The sequence below is a fragment of the Bombina bombina genome, chromosome 5 (genome assembly GCF_027579735.1).
Source record: "Bombina bombina isolate aBomBom1 chromosome 5, aBomBom1.pri, whole genome shotgun sequence".
Taxonomy (NCBI): domain Eukaryota; kingdom Metazoa; phylum Chordata; class Amphibia; order Anura; family Bombinatoridae; genus Bombina; species Bombina bombina.
This window is the reverse complement of record NC_069503.1, coordinates 418,272,648-418,293,932: the sequence shown is the minus strand read 5'-3', so window position 1 is coordinate 418,293,932 and position 21,285 is coordinate 418,272,648. Positions and strand designations below refer to the sequence as shown.

At 41.7% G+C, this 21,285-nt stretch overlaps 1 protein-coding gene across 1 annotated transcript in view; it reads right to left on the bottom strand.

Annotated features, from left to right (window-relative positions):
• STT3B (STT3 oligosaccharyltransferase complex catalytic subunit B) overlaps nucleotides 1-21,285 on the bottom strand; it is a 499,883-nt gene that overhangs the window by 403,021 nt on the left and 75,577 nt on the right. The window contains exon 3 of the mRNA XM_053715745.1: nucleotides 13,089-13,435. Coding sequence (XP_053571720.1) covers nucleotides 13,089-13,435 — 347 coding nt within the window. The remainder of the gene's footprint in view (nucleotides 1-13,088; nucleotides 13,436-21,285) is intronic.

Below are 21,285 nucleotides of genomic sequence, written 5' to 3'. Positions count from 1 at the left end.
TGTACTGCTGCTCTATCAACAAAAGGATAGGAAAAGAAGAAAAATTTGATAACAGAAGTAAATTGGAAAGTTGTTTAAAATTTTATGTTCTTCAAGAGTAACCAATTAATTAAATATGAAATGATGCTGGCCATGTGGGACTCTGCCCCTGCGTGAAGCAGACAGACGATGACTGTGTTAAGGAAAAGCCCCCCCAAAAAAAAGGGGGAAAAAAGGAGAAAAAAACTTAGGGATACTTTATCTCATGCTTACCACCACCCCCCCCTCCCTTTTTTTTTTTTTTTTTTTTTTATGTTCTCTCAATCTTTGAGGAAAAAAAAGTTGTGGTTTCATGTCCATATAAAGGGACACTGAAGTCAAAATTAAACTTAAAATGTTTTGGATAGGGCACACAAATTTAAGCAACCTTACATTTCACTTCAATTATCTAAAATGTGAACAATAATGTGCAAGAATTCACATAATATATGTAAATGCAATTTTGATTGGCTGATGACTGTCACATGATGCAGTGGGAGAAAAAAATAAAAATAAAACTTTAATCCCTTATCTATGGGGATTGCATTTCTGATAGCACTGTCACGGGACATGCGCTATTATAACCAAGAAAACCCTTAACCAGCAACGTACAGGGTACATTTGTGGTCTTTAAGGGATTAGAGAGCTCTACTAGTCATAAAATTTAAACTAAATTAATTTTGCATTGTCTTTGTGCATTTATTGTTTAGGCTATTCTATGTTTAGTTCTCTTTTGAATAAAATCATCCTTATCTTCTCTCTTTGTATAAAAGGTGAGAACAAAGTAATATGAACATTTTAGTACCTCTCTGTCCTACCACCCACTGGAAGTGTGATTTACTATAGCTTTCTATATCCAGTACTAAAAAGGGACAATAAAAACAAAAAAAAATTCTTTCATGATTTAGAAAGAGCATGCAATTTAAAACAACTTTATGATTTACTTCTATTATCTAATTTGCTTTAGTCTCTTGATATACTTTGCTGAAAATCATAGCTAGATAGGCTCAGTAGCTGCTGATTGGTGGCTGCACATAGATGCCTTGTGTGATTGGCTCACTCATGTGCATTGCAAGGATATCTAAAGAAGGAAGCAAATTAGATAATAGAAATAAATTGGAATGTTGTTTTAAATTGTATTTTCTATTTGAATCATGAAAGAAAAGAAAATTGGGTTTAGTGTTCCTTTAAGAAATTAAATATTCTGTATAGGTGGGAATGCAATAGGCAAAAGCAGCTACTTCAAATGACAAAATATAAGTAAACAGGCTATTTGTAGACTATATAATTAACTCCAGCAGGTAAAATGGATGACTGGGAACACATTAAAATTGCAGGCTGCAAAAAATCCAGGCTATCTTCATTAATGATCAAAAGACTATTTCCTATGTAAGAGAGCTTTCTGATTTCAAACAGGGAATATTATCAGTTAAGCATCCATTATAACAGATCTAACAAACTAAATAAAACATAATATTTTTACACAACTAAAAACAGAATTTATGTTTACCTGATAAATTACTTTCTCCAACGGTGTGTCCGGTCCACGGCGTCATCCTTACTTGTGGGGATATTCTCTTCCCCAACAGGAAATGGCAAAGAGCCCAGCAAAGCTGGTCACATGATCCCTCCTAGGCTCCGCCTTCCCCAGTCATTCGACCGACGTAAAGGAGGAATATTTGCATAGGAGAAATCATATGATACCGTGGTGACTGTAGTTAAAGAAAATAAATTATCAGACCTGATTAAAAAACCAGGGCGGGCCGTGGACCGGACACACCGTTGGAGAAAGTAATTTATCAGGTAAACATAAATTCTGTTTTCTCCAACATAGGTGTGTCCGGTCCACGGCGTCATCCTTACTTGTGGGAACCAATACCAAAGCTTTAGGACACGGATGAAGGGAGGGAGCAAATCAGGTCACCTAAATGGAAGGCACCACGGCTTGCAAAACCTTTCTCCCAAAAATAGCCTCAGAAGAAGCAAAAGTATCAAACTTGTAAAATTTGGTAAAAGTGTGCAGTGAAGACCAAGTCGCTGCCTTACATATCTGATCAACAGAAGCCTCGTTCTTGAAGGCCCATGTGGAAGCCACAGTCCTAGTGGAATGAGCTGTGATTCTTTCAGGAGGCTGCCGTCCGGCAGTCTCATAAGCCAATCTGATGATGCTTTTAATCCAAAAAGAGAGAGAGGTAGAAGTTGCTTTTTGACCTCTCCTTTTACCAGAATAAAAAACAAACAAGGAAGATGTTTGTCTAAAATCCTTTGTAGCATCTAAATAGAATTTTAGAGCGCGAACAACATCCAAATTGTGCAACAAACGTTCCTTCTTTGAAACTGGATTCGGACACAAAGAAGGCACGACTATCTCCTGGTTAATGTTTTTGTTAGAAACAACTTTCGGAAGAAAACCAGGTTTAGTACGTAAAACCACCTTATCTGCATGGAACACCAGATAAGGAGGAGAACACTGCAGAGCAGATAATTCTGAAACTCTTCTAGCAGAAGAAATTGCAACCAAAAACAAAACTTTCCAAGATAATAACTTAATATCAACGGAATGTAAGGGTTCAAACGGAACCCCCTGAAGAACTGAAAGAACTAAATTGAGACTCCAAGGAGGAGTCAAAGGTTTGTAAACAGGCTTGATTCTAACCAGAGCCTGAACAAAGGCTTGAACATCTGGCACAGCTGCCAGCTTTTTGTGAAGTAACACAGACAAGGCAGAAATCTGTCCCTTCAAGGAACTTGCAGATAATCCTTTCTCCAATCCTTCTTGAAGAAAGGATAGAATCTTAGGAATTTTTACCTTGTCCCAAGGGAATCCTTTAGATTCACACCAACAGATATATTTTTTCCATATTTTGTGGTAAATTTTTCTAGTTACAGGCTTTCTGGCCTGAACAAGAGTATCAATAACAGAATCTGAGAACCCTCGCTTTGATAAGATCAAGCGTTCAATCTCCAAGCAGTCAGTTGGAGTGAAACCAGATTCGGATGTCCGCAAGGACCCTGAACAAGAAGGTCTCGTCTCAAAGGTAGCTTCCATGGTGGAGCCGATGACATATTCACCAGGTCTGCATACCAAGTCCTGCGTGGCCACGCAGGAGCTATCAAGATCACTGATGCCCTCTCCTGATTGATCCTGGCTACCAGCCTGGGGATGAGAGGAAACGGCGGGAATACATAAGCTAGTTTGAAGGTCCAAGGTGCTACTAGTGCATCTACTAGAGTCGCCTTGGGATCCCTGGATCTGGACCCGTAGCAAGGAACCTTGAAGTTCTGACGAGAGGCCATCAGATCCATGTCTGGAATGCCCCACAGTTGAGTAATGTGGGCAAAGATTTCCGGATGGAGTTCCCACTCCCCCGGATGTAATGTCTGACGACTCAGAAAATCCGCTTCCCAATTTTCCACTCCTGGGATGTGGATTGCAGACAAGTGGCAGGAGTGAGTCTCCGCCCATTGAATGATTTTGGTCACTTCTTCCATCGCCAGGGAACTCCTTGTTCCCCCCTGATGGTTGATGTACGCAACAGTCGTCATGTTGTCTGATTGAAACCGTATGAACTTGGCCTTTGCTAGCTGAGGCCAAGCCTTGAGAGCATTGAGTATCGCTCTCAGTTCCAGAATATTTATCGGTAGAAGAGATTCTTCCCGAGACCAAAGACCCTGAGCTTTCAGGGGTCCCCAGACCGCGCCCCAGCCCATCAGACTGGCGTCGGTCGTGACAATGACCCACTCTGGTCTGCGGAAGCTCATCCCCTGTGACAGATTGTCCAGGGACAGCCACCAACGGAGTGAATCTCTGGTCCTCTGATCTACTTGTATCGTCGGAGACAAGTCTGTATAGTCCCCATTCCACTGACTGAGCATGCACAGTTGTAATGGTCTTAGATGAATGCGCGCAAAAGGAACTATGTCCATTGCCGCTACCATCAAACCTATTACTTCCATGCACTGCGCTATGGAAGGAAGAGGAACGGAATGAAGTATTTGACAAGAGTTTAGAAGTTTTGTTTTTCTGGCCTCTGTCAGAAAAATCCTCATTTCTAAGGAGTCTATTATTGTTCGTAAAAAGGGAACCCTCGTTGACGGAGATAGAGAACTCTTTTCTACGTTCACTTTCCATCCGTGAGATCTGAGAAAGGCCAGGACAATGTCCGTGTGAGCCTTTGCTAGAGGAAGGGACGACGCTTGAATCAGAATGTCGTCCAAGTAAGGTACTACTGCAATGCCCCTTGGTCTTAGCACCGCTAGAAGGGACCCTAGTACCTTTGTGAAAATCCTTGGAGCAGTGGCTAATCCGAACGGAAGTGCCACGAACTGGTAATGCTTGTCCAGGAATGCGAACCTTAGGAACCGATGATGTTCCCTGTGGATAGGAATATGTAGATACGCATCCTTTAAATCCACCGTGGTCATGAATTGACCTTCCTGGATGGAAGGAAGAATTGTTCGAATGGTTTCCATTTTGAACGATGGAACCTTGAGAAACTTGTTTAGGATCTTGAGATCTAAGATTGGTCTGAACGTTCCCTCTTTTTTGGGAACTACGAACAGATTGGAGTAGAACCCCATACCTTGTTCTCCTAATGGAACAGGATGAATCACTCCCATTTTTAACAGGTCTTCTACACAATGCAAGAATGCCTGTTTTTTTTATGTGGTCTGAAGACAATTGAGACCTGTGGAACCTCCCCCCTTGGGGGAAGCCCCTTGAATTCCAGAAGATAACCTTGGGAGACTATTTCTAGCGCCCAAGGATCCAGAACATCTCTTGCCCAAGCCTGAGCGAAGAGAGAGAGTCTGCCCCCCACCAGATCCGGTCCCGGATCGGGGGCCAACATCTCATGCTGTCTTGGTAGCAGTGGCAGGTTTCTTGGCCTGCTTTCCCTTGTTCCAGCCTTGCATTGGTCTCCAGGCTGGCTTGGCTTGAGAAGTATTACCCTCTTGCTTAGAGGACGTAGCACTTGGGGCTGGTCCGTTTCTACGAAAGGGACGAAAATTAGGTTTATTTTTGGCCTTGAAAGACCTATCCTGAGGAAGGGCGTGGCCCTTGCCCCCAGTGATATCAGAGATAATCTCTTTCAAGTCAGGGCCAAACAGCGTTTTCCCCTTGAAAGGAATGTTAAGCAATTTGTTCTTGGAAGACGCATCCGCTGACCAAGATTTTAACCAAAGCGCTCTGCGCGCCACAATAGCAAACCCAGAATTTTTCGCCGCTAACCTAGCCAATTGCAAAGTGGCGTCTAGGGTGAAAGAATTAGCCAATTTGAGAGCACAGATTCTGTCCATAATCTCCTCATAAGAAGGAGAATTACTAGTGATCGCCTTTTCTAGCTCATCGAACCAGAAACACGCGGCTGTAGTGACAGGGACAATGCATGAAATTGGTTGTAGAAGGTAACCTTGCTGAACAAACATCTTTTTAAGCAAACCTTCTAATTTTTTATCCATAGGATCTTTGAAAGCACAACTATCTTCTATGGGTATAGTGGTGCGTTTGTTTAGAGTAGAAACCGCCCCCTCGACCTTGGGGACTGTCTGCCATAAGTCCTTTCTGGGGTCGACCATAGGAAACAATTTTTTAAATATGGGGGGAGGGACGAAAGGTATACCGGGCCTTTCCCATTCTTTATTTACAATGTCCGCCACCCGCTTGGGTATAGGAAAAGCTTCGGGGGGCCCCGGGACCTCTAGGAACTTGTCCATTTTACATAGTTTCTCTGGGATGACCAAATTCTCACAATCATCCAGAGTGGATAACACCTCCTTAAGCAGAGCGCGGAGATGTTCCAACTTAAATTTAAATGTAATCACATCAGGTTCAGCTTGTTGAGAAATTTTCCCTGAATCTGAAATTTCTCCCTCAGACAAAACCTCCCTGGCCCCCTCAGACTGGTGTAGGGGCCCTTCAGAAACAATATCATCAGCGTCCTCATGCTCTTCAGTATTTTCTAAAACAGAGCAGTCGCGCTTTCGCTGATAAGTGGGCATTTTGGCTAAAATGTTTTTGATAGAATTATCCATTACAGCCGTTAATTGTTGCATAGTAAGGAGTATTGGCGCGCTAGATGTACTAGGGGCCTCTTGTGTGGGCAAGACTGGTGTAGACGGAGGGGATGATGCAGTACCATGCTTACTCCCCTCACTTGAGGAATCATCTTGGGCATCATTTTCTCTAAATTTTGTGTCACATAAATCACATCTATTTAAATGAGAAGGGACCTTGGCTTCCCCACATTCAGAACACAGTCTATCTGGCAGTTCAGACATGTTAAACAGGCATAAACTTGATAACAAAGTACAAAAAACGTTTTAAAATAAAACCGTTACTGTCACTTTAAATTTTAAACTGAACACACTTTATTACTGCAATTGCGAAAAAGTATGAAGGAAACCACAGTGTCTTAAAGCCTTAAAAGTATTGCACACCAAATTTGGAAGCTTTAACCCTTAAAATAACGGAACCGGAGCCGTTTTTATATTTAACCCCTTTACAGTCCCTGGTATCTGCTTTGCTGAGACCCAACCAAGCCCAAAGGGGAATACGATACCAAATGACGCCTTCAGAAAGTCTTTTCTATGTATCAGAGCTCCTCACACATGCATCTGCATGTCATGCTTCTCAAAAACAAGTGCGCAATACAGGCGCGAAAATGAGACTCTGCCTATGATTAGGGAAAGCCCCTAGAGAATAAGGTGTCCAATACAGTGCCTGCCGGTTATTTTACAAAATTCCCAAGATTAAAATAATTCCTCAAGGCTATGGAGTATAAAATATGTTTATATATAAATCGATTTAGCCCAGAAAATGTCTACAGTCTTAAAAAGCCCTTGTGAAGCCCTTATTTACTGTCTGTAATAAAATGGCTTACCGGATCCCATAGGGAAAATGACAGCTTCCAGCATTACATCGTCTTGTTAGAATGTGTCATACCTCAAGCAGCAAAAGTCTGCTCACTGTTCCCCCAACTGAAGTTAATTCCTCTCAACAGTCCTGTGTGGAACAGCCATCGATTTTAGTAACGGTTGCTAAAATCATTTTCCTCTTACAAACAGAAATCTTCATCTCTTTTCTGTTTCAGAGTAAATAGTACATACCAGCACTATTTTAAAATAACAAACTCTTGATTGAATAATAAAAACTACAGTTAAACACTAAAAAACTCTAAGCCATCTCCGTGGAGATGTTGCCTGTACAACGGCAAAGAGAATGACTGGGGAAGGCGGAGCCTAGGAGGGATCATGTGACCAGCTTTGCTGGGCTCTTTGCCATTTCCTGTTGGGGAAGAGAATATCCCACAAGTAAGGATGACGCCGTGGACCGGACACACTTATGTTGGAGAAATCTATCTGGTCTGAAAAAACAAATTATGCTTACCAGAAAATTTAATTTCCTTCTGTACAAGGACAGTCCACGGCTTCATTCTTTACTGTTGGGAAATACTGAACCTGGCCACCAGGAGGAGGCAAAGACACCCCAGCCAAAGGCTTAAATACCTTTCCCACTTTCCCTATCCCCCAATCATTCTGCCGAGGGAACAAGGAACAGTAGGAGAAATATCGGGGAATAAAAATGTGCCAGAAGAAAATTATAATTTAGGGGGCCGCCCATCGGAGAACACGGGCGGGGGCCGTGGACTCCTTGTACAGAAGGAAATTAAATCTGGTAAGAATAATTTATGGTTTTCCTTCTTAAGGAGAGTCCACGGCTTCATTCCTTACTGTTAGGAAATATATACCCAAGCTCTAGAGGACACTGAATGAAAAACGGGAGGGATAAAAAGAGAGGAAGACCCTAATCTGAGGGCACCACAGCTTGCAAAATATCAAACTTGTAAAATTTAGAAAAAGTGTGTAAGGACCAGGTAGCCGCCTTACAAATCTGATCCAAAAGAGGCCTCGTTCTTAAAGGCCCAAGAGGAAGCCACTGCTCTAGTAGAATAAGCCATAATTTTCTCTGAGGAGGTCTATGTCCCGCTGTCTCATAAGCTAAGCGGATAAGACTCGTCAACCAAAAAGATAAGGAAGTTGAAGAGACCTTCTGGCCCTTATGCTTCCCAGAATATGCCACAAACAATGAAGAAGTTAGTCTAAAATCCTTAGTAGCTTGAAGATAAAACTTCAAGGCACGAACCACGTCCAAATTATATAGTAAATGTTCCATCGAAGAAGGACTAGACACAAAGAAGGGACCACAATCTCTTTATTGACGTTGCGGTCTGAAACGACCTTAGGGAGAAACCCTAACTTAGTACGTAGGACAGCCTTATCCGAATGGAACACCAGATAAGGAGGCTCACATTGCAAGGCAGCAATTTCATATAGTCTGTGCGCCGAAGCAATAGCCAGTAGAAAGAGAACTTTCCAGGACAACAACTTAATATTTTCATGCATAGGCTCAAATGGAGCCTGTTGCAAAACTTTAAGAAGCAGATTCAGACTCCAAGGGGGAGCCAAAGATCTGCACAAAGGTCTGATCCTAATCAGAGCCTTAACAAAAGACTGAACATCAGGAAGCTCAGAGAGCCTCTTGTGCAGTAAAACATACAACGCCGAAATCTGTCCCCTCAGGAAACTGACCAAAAGACCCTTCTCCAGACCATCCTGGAGAAACAGAATCCTTAACCTTATGCCAAGTAAATCTACGCTCTTCTCACCAGAATAAGTATGTTCTCCACACCTTATGATAGATGCGACTAGTAACCGTCTTATGAGCTTGAATAACTCTCAGAAAAACCTTTCTTGGCTAGGACTAAGCATTCAATCCCCACGCAGTCAAACTCAGAGAACCTAGATTTTGATGAACAAAAGGACCTTGCTCCAGAAGATCCCTGCGACAAGGTAACTTCCATGGAGAAGATGACATCCTCACTAGGTCCGCGAACCACACCCTTCACGGCCAGGATGAAACAATCAGTATTACCGACGCCTGCTCGTTGCGGGCCACTACCCGAAGGAGGAGTGGGAATGGCGGAAAAATGTAGATTAGATTGAACCTCCAAGGTGCCGCTAATGCATCAATTAGCTCCGCCTGAGGATCCCTGGACCTCGACCCATATCTGGGTAGTTTGGCGACGAGACGCCATGAGATCCATCTCCGGCATCCCCCACCTGAAGCATATCTCTGCCCACTCCAGAATCCGAGATACTTCCCTCATCGCTAGGGAGCTTCTTGTTCCCCCCTGATGGTTGATGTAGGCCACCGAGGTTATATTGTCTGATTGGAATCTGATAAACCGTGACGAACACAGACGAGGCCAAGCCTTCAGAGCATTGTAGATTGCTCGAAGTTCCAAAATGTTGATCGGGATGGAGCGTTCCTCCTGAGACCACAGGCCCTGTGCCTTCTTGGCACTAAAAACAGCTCCCCATCCTGAGTGGCTCGCGTCCGTAGTCACAATCTCCCAGGATGGTCTGAGAATGGATGTCCCTCGGGACAGATCTGGACAGAGCCACCAAAAGAGCGATTCTCTCGACCGGTTGTCCAGGGAAATCTCTTGAGACAGATCCGAATGAACGCCATTCCACTGTTTCAGCATGCACAGCTGTAGCGGTCTGAGACGGAACCTGGCAAAAGGAATGTCCATGCTGGACACCATGAGACAAGTCACCTCCATACACTGAGCCACAGATGACCTTAAGGAGGTCCGGAGGGCAAGACATGCCGAAGCTAACTTGCACCGTCTCTGGTCGGTTAGAAATATCCTCATGGATATTGAATCTATTATAGTACCCAAGAATTCTACCCTGGTGCTTGGAATGAGAGAACTCTTCTCTAAGTTTATCTTCCATCCATGTGATCGAAGAAGAGATACCGAATAGTCCTCTGCTAGACGAAAGGATGGTGCTTGAACCGGAATGTCATCCAAGTAGGGAGCTACTGCTTTACCTTGGGTTCTGACGACGGCAAGGAGAGCTCCTAGAACCTTTGTAAAGATTATTGGGGCTGTAGCTAGACCAAATGGAAGTGCAATGAACTGGAAGTGCTGATCCAGGAACGCAAACCTTAAGAACTGGAAGTGGTCCCTGTGGATTGGAACATGAAGGTAGGCATCCTTCAGAGCTATAGTGGTCATGAACTGTCCTTCCTGAACTAGAGGAAGAATGGACCTTACTGAAACCTGTTTAAGCACTTAAGGTCCAGAACTGGGCGGAAAGTTCCCTCCTTCTTTGGGACCACAAATAGGTTTGAGTAGTATCCTAAACCTCTTTTTTCCGATAGGAACCGGGACAATGACCCCTAAGGAGGACAGATCCCACACGCACCCCAGAAAGGCTTCCCTCTTTTCTGGTTTTAAAGACAGGCTTAAAAAGGACAAATCTGCCCTTGGGTGGATGAGATTTGAAACCTATCTTGTATTCCTGAGCTGTGACCTCCAGGACCCACGGATCCTGCACGTCCCTGGACCAAGCGTCGGAAAACAGCGACAGCCTGCCCCCAACAAGATCCAGCTTTGGAACGGGAACCGCTACTTCTTGCCGACTTGTTCTCTGCAGGCGTCTTGTTTTGCTTGGATTTATTCCAGGATTGAGGCGGCTTCCAAGGGCTCTTGGTTTGCTCGGGCTCAGAGGAGGACTGCTGATGTTGGGACTTTAAAGAACGAAAGTAACGACAATTAGATCCTTGTCCCTTAGACTTGTTCTTTTTATCCTGTGGTAGGAAGGCACCCTTGCCCCCCTGTAAGCGTGGAAATAATGGAGTCCAGGCCTAGACCAAATAAAATATTTTCCTTAAAGGGGAGGGAAAGTAGTGCCCGACGCGTCTGAACTGAGAAACCAGAGATTTTAGCATTCAGGCGAATAATCTGCACGTTTGCATCACATATCCAAAAAAGAATTAAGGCTTGGATAATTGCTAATTCTTTTATGTCGTCAAGGGGACCCTTCACCTTGATCAATTCCGCTAAGGAGTAGCACCAGTAGGCCGCAGCTCCAGAAACTGAGGCAACAGCCGCTGCCGGTTGAAATAAGTATTCCGTATGCGGAGACATTTTCCTGAGAAAAGTTTCCAATAACTTATTCATCTGCTCTCTCAAAAACGAGCTATCCTCAAGAGGGATAGTAGTACGCTTAGCTAAAATGTAGATAGCACTAGCCACCTTAGGGACGGAACCCCACAACTCCAGCTAAGAGTCCGGGACAGAATAATTTTGTAATATTTGCTATCTTCACAGGTACAGGAAAAGTTAGCAGCACTACCCAGTCATCGTACACTCTGTCTAATTTAGGGATCAAAGGTTCATCCGGCAACTTGGCCTCTGGAACCTCTAATGTCGACAGAACCTCCTTTAAAAGAAAAAACTTGGGTGTTCAATTTTAAATCTAAAGGCTGGCTCCTCTGCAGCCGGAGGCCTAGAGGTAGCAGACTCCGATCTAGAAATTTCACCCTCTGAAGACTCAGTGTGACCCATCTTGGAATACTTGAAAAGCAGACAAATCAAGTAAATCACTGGATGCCCCCTGGACCGGAGAGATGTTTAACCTTTCGCTTGCACTTAGCAGGGCGAGGTAGAGCACTAAGGGCCTCAGACACGCCGTCTTTAACTGCGCGGTAAAGTCTGATGGTAAAAAGGCTCCCTCTAGACGGAGGATCAGGCGTGCTACGGGAAGCTACATGTAACAATGGACATGATTGATGGGTATGCACCTCACAGGACGGCGAGTCCACAGGAGGTAGACGGCTCAGTCGTACTAAAGGGGTTAACCTTCTTAGACATAACCTTGTTGATGCATATGCAACATAGTTGAGAGGGCAGGCACACAAAATGTCTCCTCAAAATATAGACCGGTATTACTATTAGGAATAGAGGGAGTACCCTCAAGCATATAAGGATCCTCCATATCTTGCGCTAACAGTGGGATACAAATAAATTAACTTTATTTCTCACAAAAACGGTACCTATATACCCCCAATGACTGGGGCACTCACCACCTCCTAGACCCATGCAACCAAAGAAGCGACCGCTGACAGCTAGGTCGGTCAGGAAAGAGAAAACGAAAGTGTGTCCACACCCAGTCACGTGGTGCGTAAGGCAGGTCTGCCCTGCTATGAGAAAAAGCATGCCAAGCTACAAGCTGCGCAGCGTTCAAAGTGAAAGTAAACACCTGTATGTTCCGTTACCGCATAACAACGGTCTATAAGCCCCAAAAATAAATCTCACACATAAGCAGCATCAAAGAAACACATTTGATTAATCCCCACTCTTCAATAACCTCCCTCAGGAGATATTAACCCATGATTCTATAAAGATAAGAGTCACACTGTGACCTTTCAACATAAGTAAAAATTGAAACGATCTTACCAGAATCCGTGCTGTGGAACAGAAACACAGCCTTTCAAGTGTGACAGTCTTGTAGCATCGATCCTGACATGGACTTGAGTGAAGAAAGCAAACAGTGAAACCCGTCAACAATGGTTGCTTAAGGAGCTGTTAGCAGGCAGTCTAGATGGGTTCGCAGAAAGACTCTCCCTGCATCTCCAGACCTTAACTTTCGTCAATGCTTCCACTGAGAAGCTGACAAGACTACTTAAAACTCCAGTTCCATAACGAAAGACATATATCCCTCCTGTGGAACAACTTTGAAATCTTCTGAAACTTCTCTGCCATCCTCCTGTGATGAAAGGCAAAGAATGACTGGGGGATAGGGGAGGTATTTAAGCCTTTGGCTGGGGAGTCTTTGCCTCCTCCTGGTGGCTAGGTTCAGTATTTACCAACAGTAAGGAATGAAACCGTGGGCTTTCCTTGTATTAAGGAGATAATATATAAATATATATATATATATATATATATATATATATATATATATATATATATATATATATATATATATATATATATATATATATATATATATATATATATATATATATATATATATATATATATATATATTTGTAACCCTTTTTTTGTACAACGGAAAAAAAAAAACTAAAAAAAAAACGAAATTTAATCTTGCCTAAAAATTTGGACTGGGGTTTGTTAAAAAAAAAAAAAAAAGTGGTGAGAGTAAAATTCTGATAAATGTGCAGACTATTTATGAAGTTCATAAAAGGTAGTTATTGTTTCTCTGCTAAAGCGTGGAGAAAGGCTACAGGGAAGAGAAAAATCCAACTACTTACCCACAAATAATATGTAAACTGCAGTGCAAAAATAGCAATGCCTTCATTGTCAAAGGATCCAGCTACTGATCGGGATATGTAGCCTGGCACTATTGCAATGAAGCAGGCAGCTAGAAGCCCTGCTCCCTGGTTCCACAGTTCTCGAGTGAGCAGAAAAGTTGAAATTGATGTAAGGCCGCTGAAAACTGGTGCTAGGAACACACACACATCTCTTATATGAACCGTTATGTTGAGCATATTTAAAATCCAATGGAAAAGGCCAGCAGTCACCATTAATCCAGGATATACCTGTGAAAAACAAATAAAAAAAAAACAAATTAAAAACATAATATGGCTATTATAGCAAACTGATCTATTTAAAACACAATGTAAAAGGGACTGTTTTATACCACAGACCAAAACTGAAGGTCACACATTAATATTTAAAAAAAAAAACATTTCTGCTTTAAGCATAGAGCTAAATTAACAAGCCGTTATTACGGATGGCTGCTTGGGGATCAAAACCTAAATCGCCTCTCATAGTAACTTAACCTTTTAACAGTAGTGGTTTTCCTTTGAAGAGGTTAAATAACGTCAGCTCTTGTTGCCTGCACCAAAACCACACTATAGCCTGATGCCTCCAGGAATGAGACATGTTGCAATAGTGTCTTGCGCCGCTTTCGGTAAGTCACTGCTATAACAGGGCCAGAAAAAACAAACAAAAAAAAAAAAAAAAACACTTAAGGGATAGTCTAGTCAAAATGAAAAACTTATGATTTAGATAAAGCATGCAAATTTAAGTAACTTTCTAATTTACTCCTTTTATCAATTTGTCTTTGTTCTTTAAATGTATCAACCAATCAGCAAGCGCTACCCAGGTACCTTACATTCTTGCCTTTCAAATAAACATACAAAGAAAAATCGATAACAGGAGTAAATTAAGAAGTTGCTTAAAATTGCATGCGCTATCTAAATTATAAAAGTTATTTTGACTAGACTATCCCTTTAAACATGTGCGATGTACAGGGACAGTAAACATCTTGTAATTACAAGACACTAGTTATCCTGCTACAGAACATATCAGCCTAGTCTAAACATTTTAAAAACAAAGATCTGGTAAGCTGAACTTGTTTTTCAGTAGCCAAACTCCATCCAGCACATGCCAATCTGGGCTTAAGTCTACAGCTGACAAGTCTAACACTGGTCATTATATTCATATAAAAAGTACATTGTTTTGCAGTTTCCATCTGTTAAAGCCAATTAGAGAAAGATATGTTTCAGGGTTAGCCTTGAGAAGTCAGCAGTGTGCTATTTTAGATGTGAGAAAAAGAAAAGCCACCATTTTTTTTTAAGAGCTAAATTATATGAAAAGGAGACAAAAAAATGAAAGAATATTGTAAATGTGTTTTACCAAGCATAACTAAATATTTTATATTAAAATCTCAAGGTGTTTAAGGTCCATTTTTTAAAAGGACATAGCCAGGCCTAATGCTGTGGTTTCATTAAAATGCTTGATGCACATTATTCTTTATAGTGGTGTATCACATGCAGTTATATGAAAATTGTTGTATGCTGTCCCTTTAATGATAAAGGCTGATGTAAAGCAAATTGATACAGCATAAAGAAATAAAAATGTTTTAACCTTGGGGTTTCATTGTTAAATTGAACATGCAGAATAAAGATCAAATTGAAGTGAAAATAAAATTAAGAGAAATGTGCAATGTTTTAAAACTGTGCTTTAATTATAATTAAAAACACAGATGCCTGATAAATCAGCACACATTTTCCCCTTACATATTCAAATGTATTATCCAAAAGAACAAAAGTTTAATTTTTATACGAATATGGACGGTCTTAATGATTGTAGAATAAATTCTGGTTGCATGCATTATTTAAGAAACCCAATTATCTTAAGGACTATATCAACACGTGAGCAAGATCAGTTTTTTTTTTGAAAAACACAATGTTTAAATAAATGTGCTTCACTTAAAAAAAAAAAAAAAAAAAAACAACACAATACACAACACACATTTTGCTGGGGTCTAAATTTGTTAGGGCATATGATTTTAAGATTATCGACCCTGCACCAATATCTGTTAAACCCCAGCAAAAGGTTTAAATACCCCAGTAGAAGTACTGCAGGTCCCAATCAGCAGTCGTGCAATGGGGTTAAACGCATATTAGTGCAGGGTCAAAAGTCTTGAAATATGAGCTCTAACGAATCATAGCATGTCATTTTTTGGCCATTATAACACTTTAGAAGCAAATGTTTTACATTGCACACATTTGTCCTTAAACACATTGATCCAGTGCCTGTGGTGGACTAATTGCTACTTTTATAATAAATCAATTAGCATCCCAAATAAGTCTTAATTTAAAGCAGAGAGTACTTTTCAAAAGAAACTAGATAAAAATCAAGACCTTTCTTCACAATATTAACAGGCCTATATTAGAGCTCATACAGAAATAGATATATAGATATATAGAGATTATATATATATATATATATATATATATATATATATATATATATATATATATATATATATATATATATATATATATATATATATATATATAGATATATATATATATATATATATATATATAGATATATAGAGAGAGAGAGACAGAGAGAGACACATACATATATATATATATATATATATATATATATATATATATATATATATATATATATATATATATATATATATATATATATATATATATATATATATATATATATATATATATATATATATATATATATATATATATATGACACACATATACATAAATAAACAGTGTATACAGTGGATATAAAAAGTCTACACACCCCTGTTAAAATGTCAGGTTTCTGTGATGTAAAAAAATGAGACAAAGAAAAAAACATAATTTATGCTTACCTGATAAATTTACTTCTCTTGTGGTGTATCCAGTACACGGATCATCCATTACTTGTGGGATATTCTCCTTCCCAACAGGAAGTTGCAAGAGGATCACCCACAGCAGAGCTGCTATATAGCTCCTCCCCTAACTGCCATATCCAGTCATTCGACCGAAACTAGCCGAGAAAGGAGAAACCATAGGGTGCAGTGGTGACTGTAGTTTAAAATTTAGACCTGTCTTAAAAGGACAGGGCGGGCCGTGGACTGGATACACCACAAGAGAAATAAATTTATCAGGTAAGCATAAATTATGTTTTCTCTTGTTAGGTGTATCCAGTCCACGGATCATCCATTACTTGTGGGATACCAATACCAAAGCTAAAGTACACGGATGAAGGGAGGGAAAAGGCAAGTACTTAAACGGAAGGGACCACTGCCTGTAGAACCTTTCTCCCAAAAATAGTCTCTGAAGAAACAAAAGTATCAAATTTTGAAAATTTTGAAAAAGGTATGAAGCGAAGACCAAGTCGCCGCTTTGCAAATCTGTTCAACAGAAGCCTCATTTTTAAAGGCCCAGGTGGAAGCCACAGCTCTAGTAGAATGAGCTGTAATCCTTTCAGGGGGCTGCTGCCCAGCAGTCTCATAGGCTAAGCGTATTACGCTCCGAAGCCAAAAAGAAAGAGGTTGCCGAAGCCTTTTGACCTCTCCTCTGTCCAGAGTAAACAACAAACAGGGAAGATGTTTGACGAAAATCTTTAGTCGCTTGTAAGTAAAAAACTTTAAAGCATGGACTACGTCCAAATTATGTAAAAGACGTTCCTTCTTTGAAGAAGGATTAGGACACAATGATGGAACAACAATCTCTTGATTTACATTCTTGTTGGAAACTACCTTAGGTAAAAACCCAGGTTTTGTACACAGAACTACTTTATCTGTATGGAAAATCAGATAAGGAGAATCACATTGTAAGGCCGATAACTCAGAGACTCTACGAGCCGAGGAAATAGCCATCAAAAACAGAACTTTCCAAGATAAAAGTTTGATATCAATGGAATGAAGGGGTTCAAACGGAACTCCTTGAAGAACCTTAAGAACCCAGTTTAAGCTCAATGGAGGAGCAACAGTTTTAAACACAGGCTTAATTCTAACCAAAGCCTGACAAAATGCCTGGACGTCTGGAACCTCTGCCAGACGCTTGTGCAAAAGGATAGACAGAGCAGAAATCTGTCCCTTTAAAGAACTAGCTGATAATCCTTTATCCAAACCCTCTTGGAGAAAGGACAAATATCCTAGGAATTCTAACCTTACTCCATGAGTAATTATTGGATTCACACCAATGAAGATATTTGCGCCATATCTTATGGTAGATTTTCCTGTTTACAGGCTTTCGTGGCTGTATTAAGGTATCAATGACTGACTCTGAGAAGCCACGCCTTGATAAAATCAAGCGTTCAATCTCCAGGCAGTCACTCAGAGAAATTAGATTTGGATGATTGAAAGGACCTTGTAGTAGAAGGTCTTGTCTCAGAGGCAGAGGCCAAGGTGGAAAGGATGACATGTCCACCAGGTCTGCATACCAGGTCCTGCGTGGCCACGCAGGCGCGATCAAGATCACCGATGCTCTCTCCTGTTTGATTTTGGCAATCAGTCGAGGGAGCAGAGGAAACGGTGGAAACACATAAGCCAGGTTGAAGAACCACGGTGCTGCTAGAACATCTATCAGCGTTGCTTCTGGGTCCCTGGACCTGGATCCGTAACAAGGAAGCTTGGCGTTCTGGCGAGACACCATGAGATCCAATTCTGGTGTGCCCCAACGATGAACCAATTGAGCAAACACCTCCGGATGGAGTTCCCACTCCCCCGGATGAAAAGTCTGACGACTTAGAAAATCCGCCTCCCAGTTCTCTACACATGGGATATGGATCGCTGATAGATGGCAAGAGTGAGTCTCTGCCCAGCGAATTATCTTGGAGACTTCTGACATCGCTAGGGAGCTCCTGGTCCCCCCTTGATGATTGATGTAAGCCACAGTCGTGATGTTGTCCGACTGAAATCTGATGAACCTCAGGGTTGCTAACTGAGGCCAAGCTAGAAGAGCATTGAATATTTCTCTTAACTCCAGAATATTTATTGGGAGGAGTTTCTCCTCCTGAGTCCACGATCCCTGAGCCTTCAGGGAATTCCAGACTGCACCCCAACCTAGAAGGCTGGCATCTGTTACGATTGTCCAATCTGGCCTGCGAAAGGTCATACCTTTGGACAGATGGACCCGAGATAGCCACCAGAGAATCTCTGGTCTCTTGATCCAGATTTAGCAGAGGGGACAAATCTGTGTAATCCCCATTCCACTGACTGAGCATGCATAATTGCAGCGGTCCGAGATGTAGGCGCGCAAATGGCACTATGTCCATCGCCGCTACCATTAAGCCGATCACTTCCATGCACTGAGCCACCGAAGGGCGCGGAATGTAGTGAAGAACACGGCAGGAATTTAGAAGCTTTGATAACCTGGACTCAGTCAGGTAAATTTTCATTTCTACAGAATCTATCAGAGTTCCTAGGAAGGAAACCCTTGTGAGGGGTGATAGAGAACTCTTTCCCTCGTTCACTTTCCACCCATGCAACCTCAGAAATGCCAACACTATGTCCGTATGAGATTTGGCAATTTGGAAGTTTGACGCCTGTATCAGGATGTCGTCTAGATAATGGGCCACTGCTATGCCCCGTGGTCTTAGGACCGCCAGAAGAGACCCCAGAACCTTTGTAAAAATTCTTGGGGCTGTAGCTAACCCGAAGGGAAGAGCCACAAACTGGTAATGCCTGTCTAGAAAGGCAAACCTTAGGAACCGATGATGATCTTTGTGAATCGGTATGTGAAGGTAAGCATCCTTCAAATCCACTGTGGTCATGTACTGACCCTCCTGGATCATAGGTAGGATTGTCCGAATAGTTTCCATTTTGAACGATGGAACTCTGAGGAATTTGTTTAAGATCTTTAGATCCAAAATTGGTCTGAAGGTTCCCTCTTTTTTGGGAACCACAAACAGACTTGAATAAAATCCCTGTCCTTGTTCCATCTGTGGAACTGGATGGATCACTCCCATTATTAGGAGGTCTTGCACACAGCGTAAGAATGCCTCTTTCTTTATCTGGTTTGCAGATAATCTTGAAAGGTGAAATCTCCCTTGTGGGGGGAAGCTTTGAAGTCCAGAAGATATACCTGAGATATGATCTCCAACGCCCAGGGATCCTGAACATCTCTTGCCCACACCTGGGCGAAGAGAGAATGTCTGCCCCTACTAGATCCGCTGCCGGATAGGGGGCCGTTCCTTCATGCTGTCTTAGAGGCAGCAGCAGGCTTTCTGGCCTGCTTGCCTTTGCTCCAGGCCTGGTTAGATTTCCAGGCCGGCTTGGATTGCGCAAAAGTTCCCTCTTGTTTTGTAGCAGAGGAAGTTGATGCTGCACTTGCCTTGTAGTTTCGAAAGGCACGAAAATTAGACTGTTTGGCCCTTGATTTGGCCCTGTCCTGAGGAAGGGTATGACCCTTACCTCCAGTAATGTCAGCAATAATTTCCTTCAAACCAGACCCGAATAGGGTCTGCCCCTTGAAGGGAATGTTAAGTAATTTAGACTTTGAAGTCACGTCAGCTGACCAAGATTTAAGACATAACGCCCTACACGCCTGGATGGCGAATCCAGAATTCTTAGCCGTTAGTTTAGTCAAATGAACAATGGCATCAGAAACAAAAGAATTAGCTAGCTTAAGTGTTCTAAGCTTGTCAAGTATTTCAGTCAATGGAGTAGCTGTCTGAAAGGCCTCTTCCAGAGACTCAAACCAGAACGCCGCAGCAGCAGTGACAGGAGCAATGCATGCAAGGGGCCGCAGGATAAAACCTTGTTGAATAAACATTTTAAGGTAACCTAATTTTTTATCCATTGGATCTGAAAAAGCACAACTGTCCTCAACAGGGATAGTGGTACGCTTTGCTAAAGTAGAAACTGCTCCCTCCACCTTAGGGACCGTCTGCCATAAGTCCCGTGTGGTGGCGTCTATTGGAAACATTTTTCTAAAAATAGGAGTGGGGGAAAACGGCACACCGGGTCTGTCCCACTCCTTAGTAATAATTTCTGTAAACCTTTTAGGTATTGGAAAAAAAACACCGGCACCGCGTAGTATTTATCCAGTCTACACAATTTCTCTGGCACTGCAATTGTGTCACAGTCATTCAGAGCAGCTAAAACCTCTCCAAGCAACACCCGGAGGTTCTCAAGCTTAAATTTAAAAGTAGACATATCTGAATCAGGTTTCCCCAAGTCAGAGACATCACCCACAGACTGAAGCTCTTCCTCAGCTTCTGCATATTGTGACGCAGTATCAGACATGGGCCTTAAAACATCTGCGCGCTCTGTATTACGTCTAACCCCAGAGCTATCGCGCTTTCCTCTGAATTCAGGCAGTCTGGCTAATACCGCTGACAGGGTATTATCCATGATTGCCGCCATGTCCTGCAAAGTAATCGCTATGGGCGTGAGTCCCTTGAGCGGGAGTCAAAGGGTCCGACACGTGGGGAGAGTTAGTGCATAACTTCCCCCTTGTCAGAATCCTCTGGTGATAATTATTTTAAAGATAACAGCTGATCTTTATTGTTTAAAGTGAAATCAATACATTTAGTACACATTCTCCTATGGGGTTCCACCATGGCTTTTAAACATAATGAACAAGGAGTTTCCTCTATGTCAGACATGTTTATACAGACTAGCAATGAGACTAGCAAGCTTGGAAAACACTTTAAATCAAGTTAACAAGCAATATAAAAAAAATGTTACTGTGCCTTTAAGAGAAACAAATTTTGCCAAAATTTGAAATAACAGTGAAAAAAGGCAGTTAAACTAACGAAATTTTTACAGTGTATGTAACAAGTTAGCAGAGCATTGCACCCACTTGCAAATGGACGATTAACCCCTTAATACAAAAAACAGATTAACGAAACGAAAAATATGTTTTTTTAAACAGTCATAACAACTGCCACAGCTCCTACTTTTGAAGCCTTTTGAGCCCTTCAGAGATGTCCTATAGCATGCAGGGGACTGTTGAGGGAAGCTGAATGTCAGTTTGTAATTTTAACTGCACCAACTAACTTTTATACTATAACAGTGGAAAGCCTCAGGAAACTGTTTCTAGGCAAAAATAAAGCCAGCCATGTGGAAAAAACTAGGCCCCAATAAGTTTTATCACCAAAGCATATATAAAAACGATTAAACATGCCA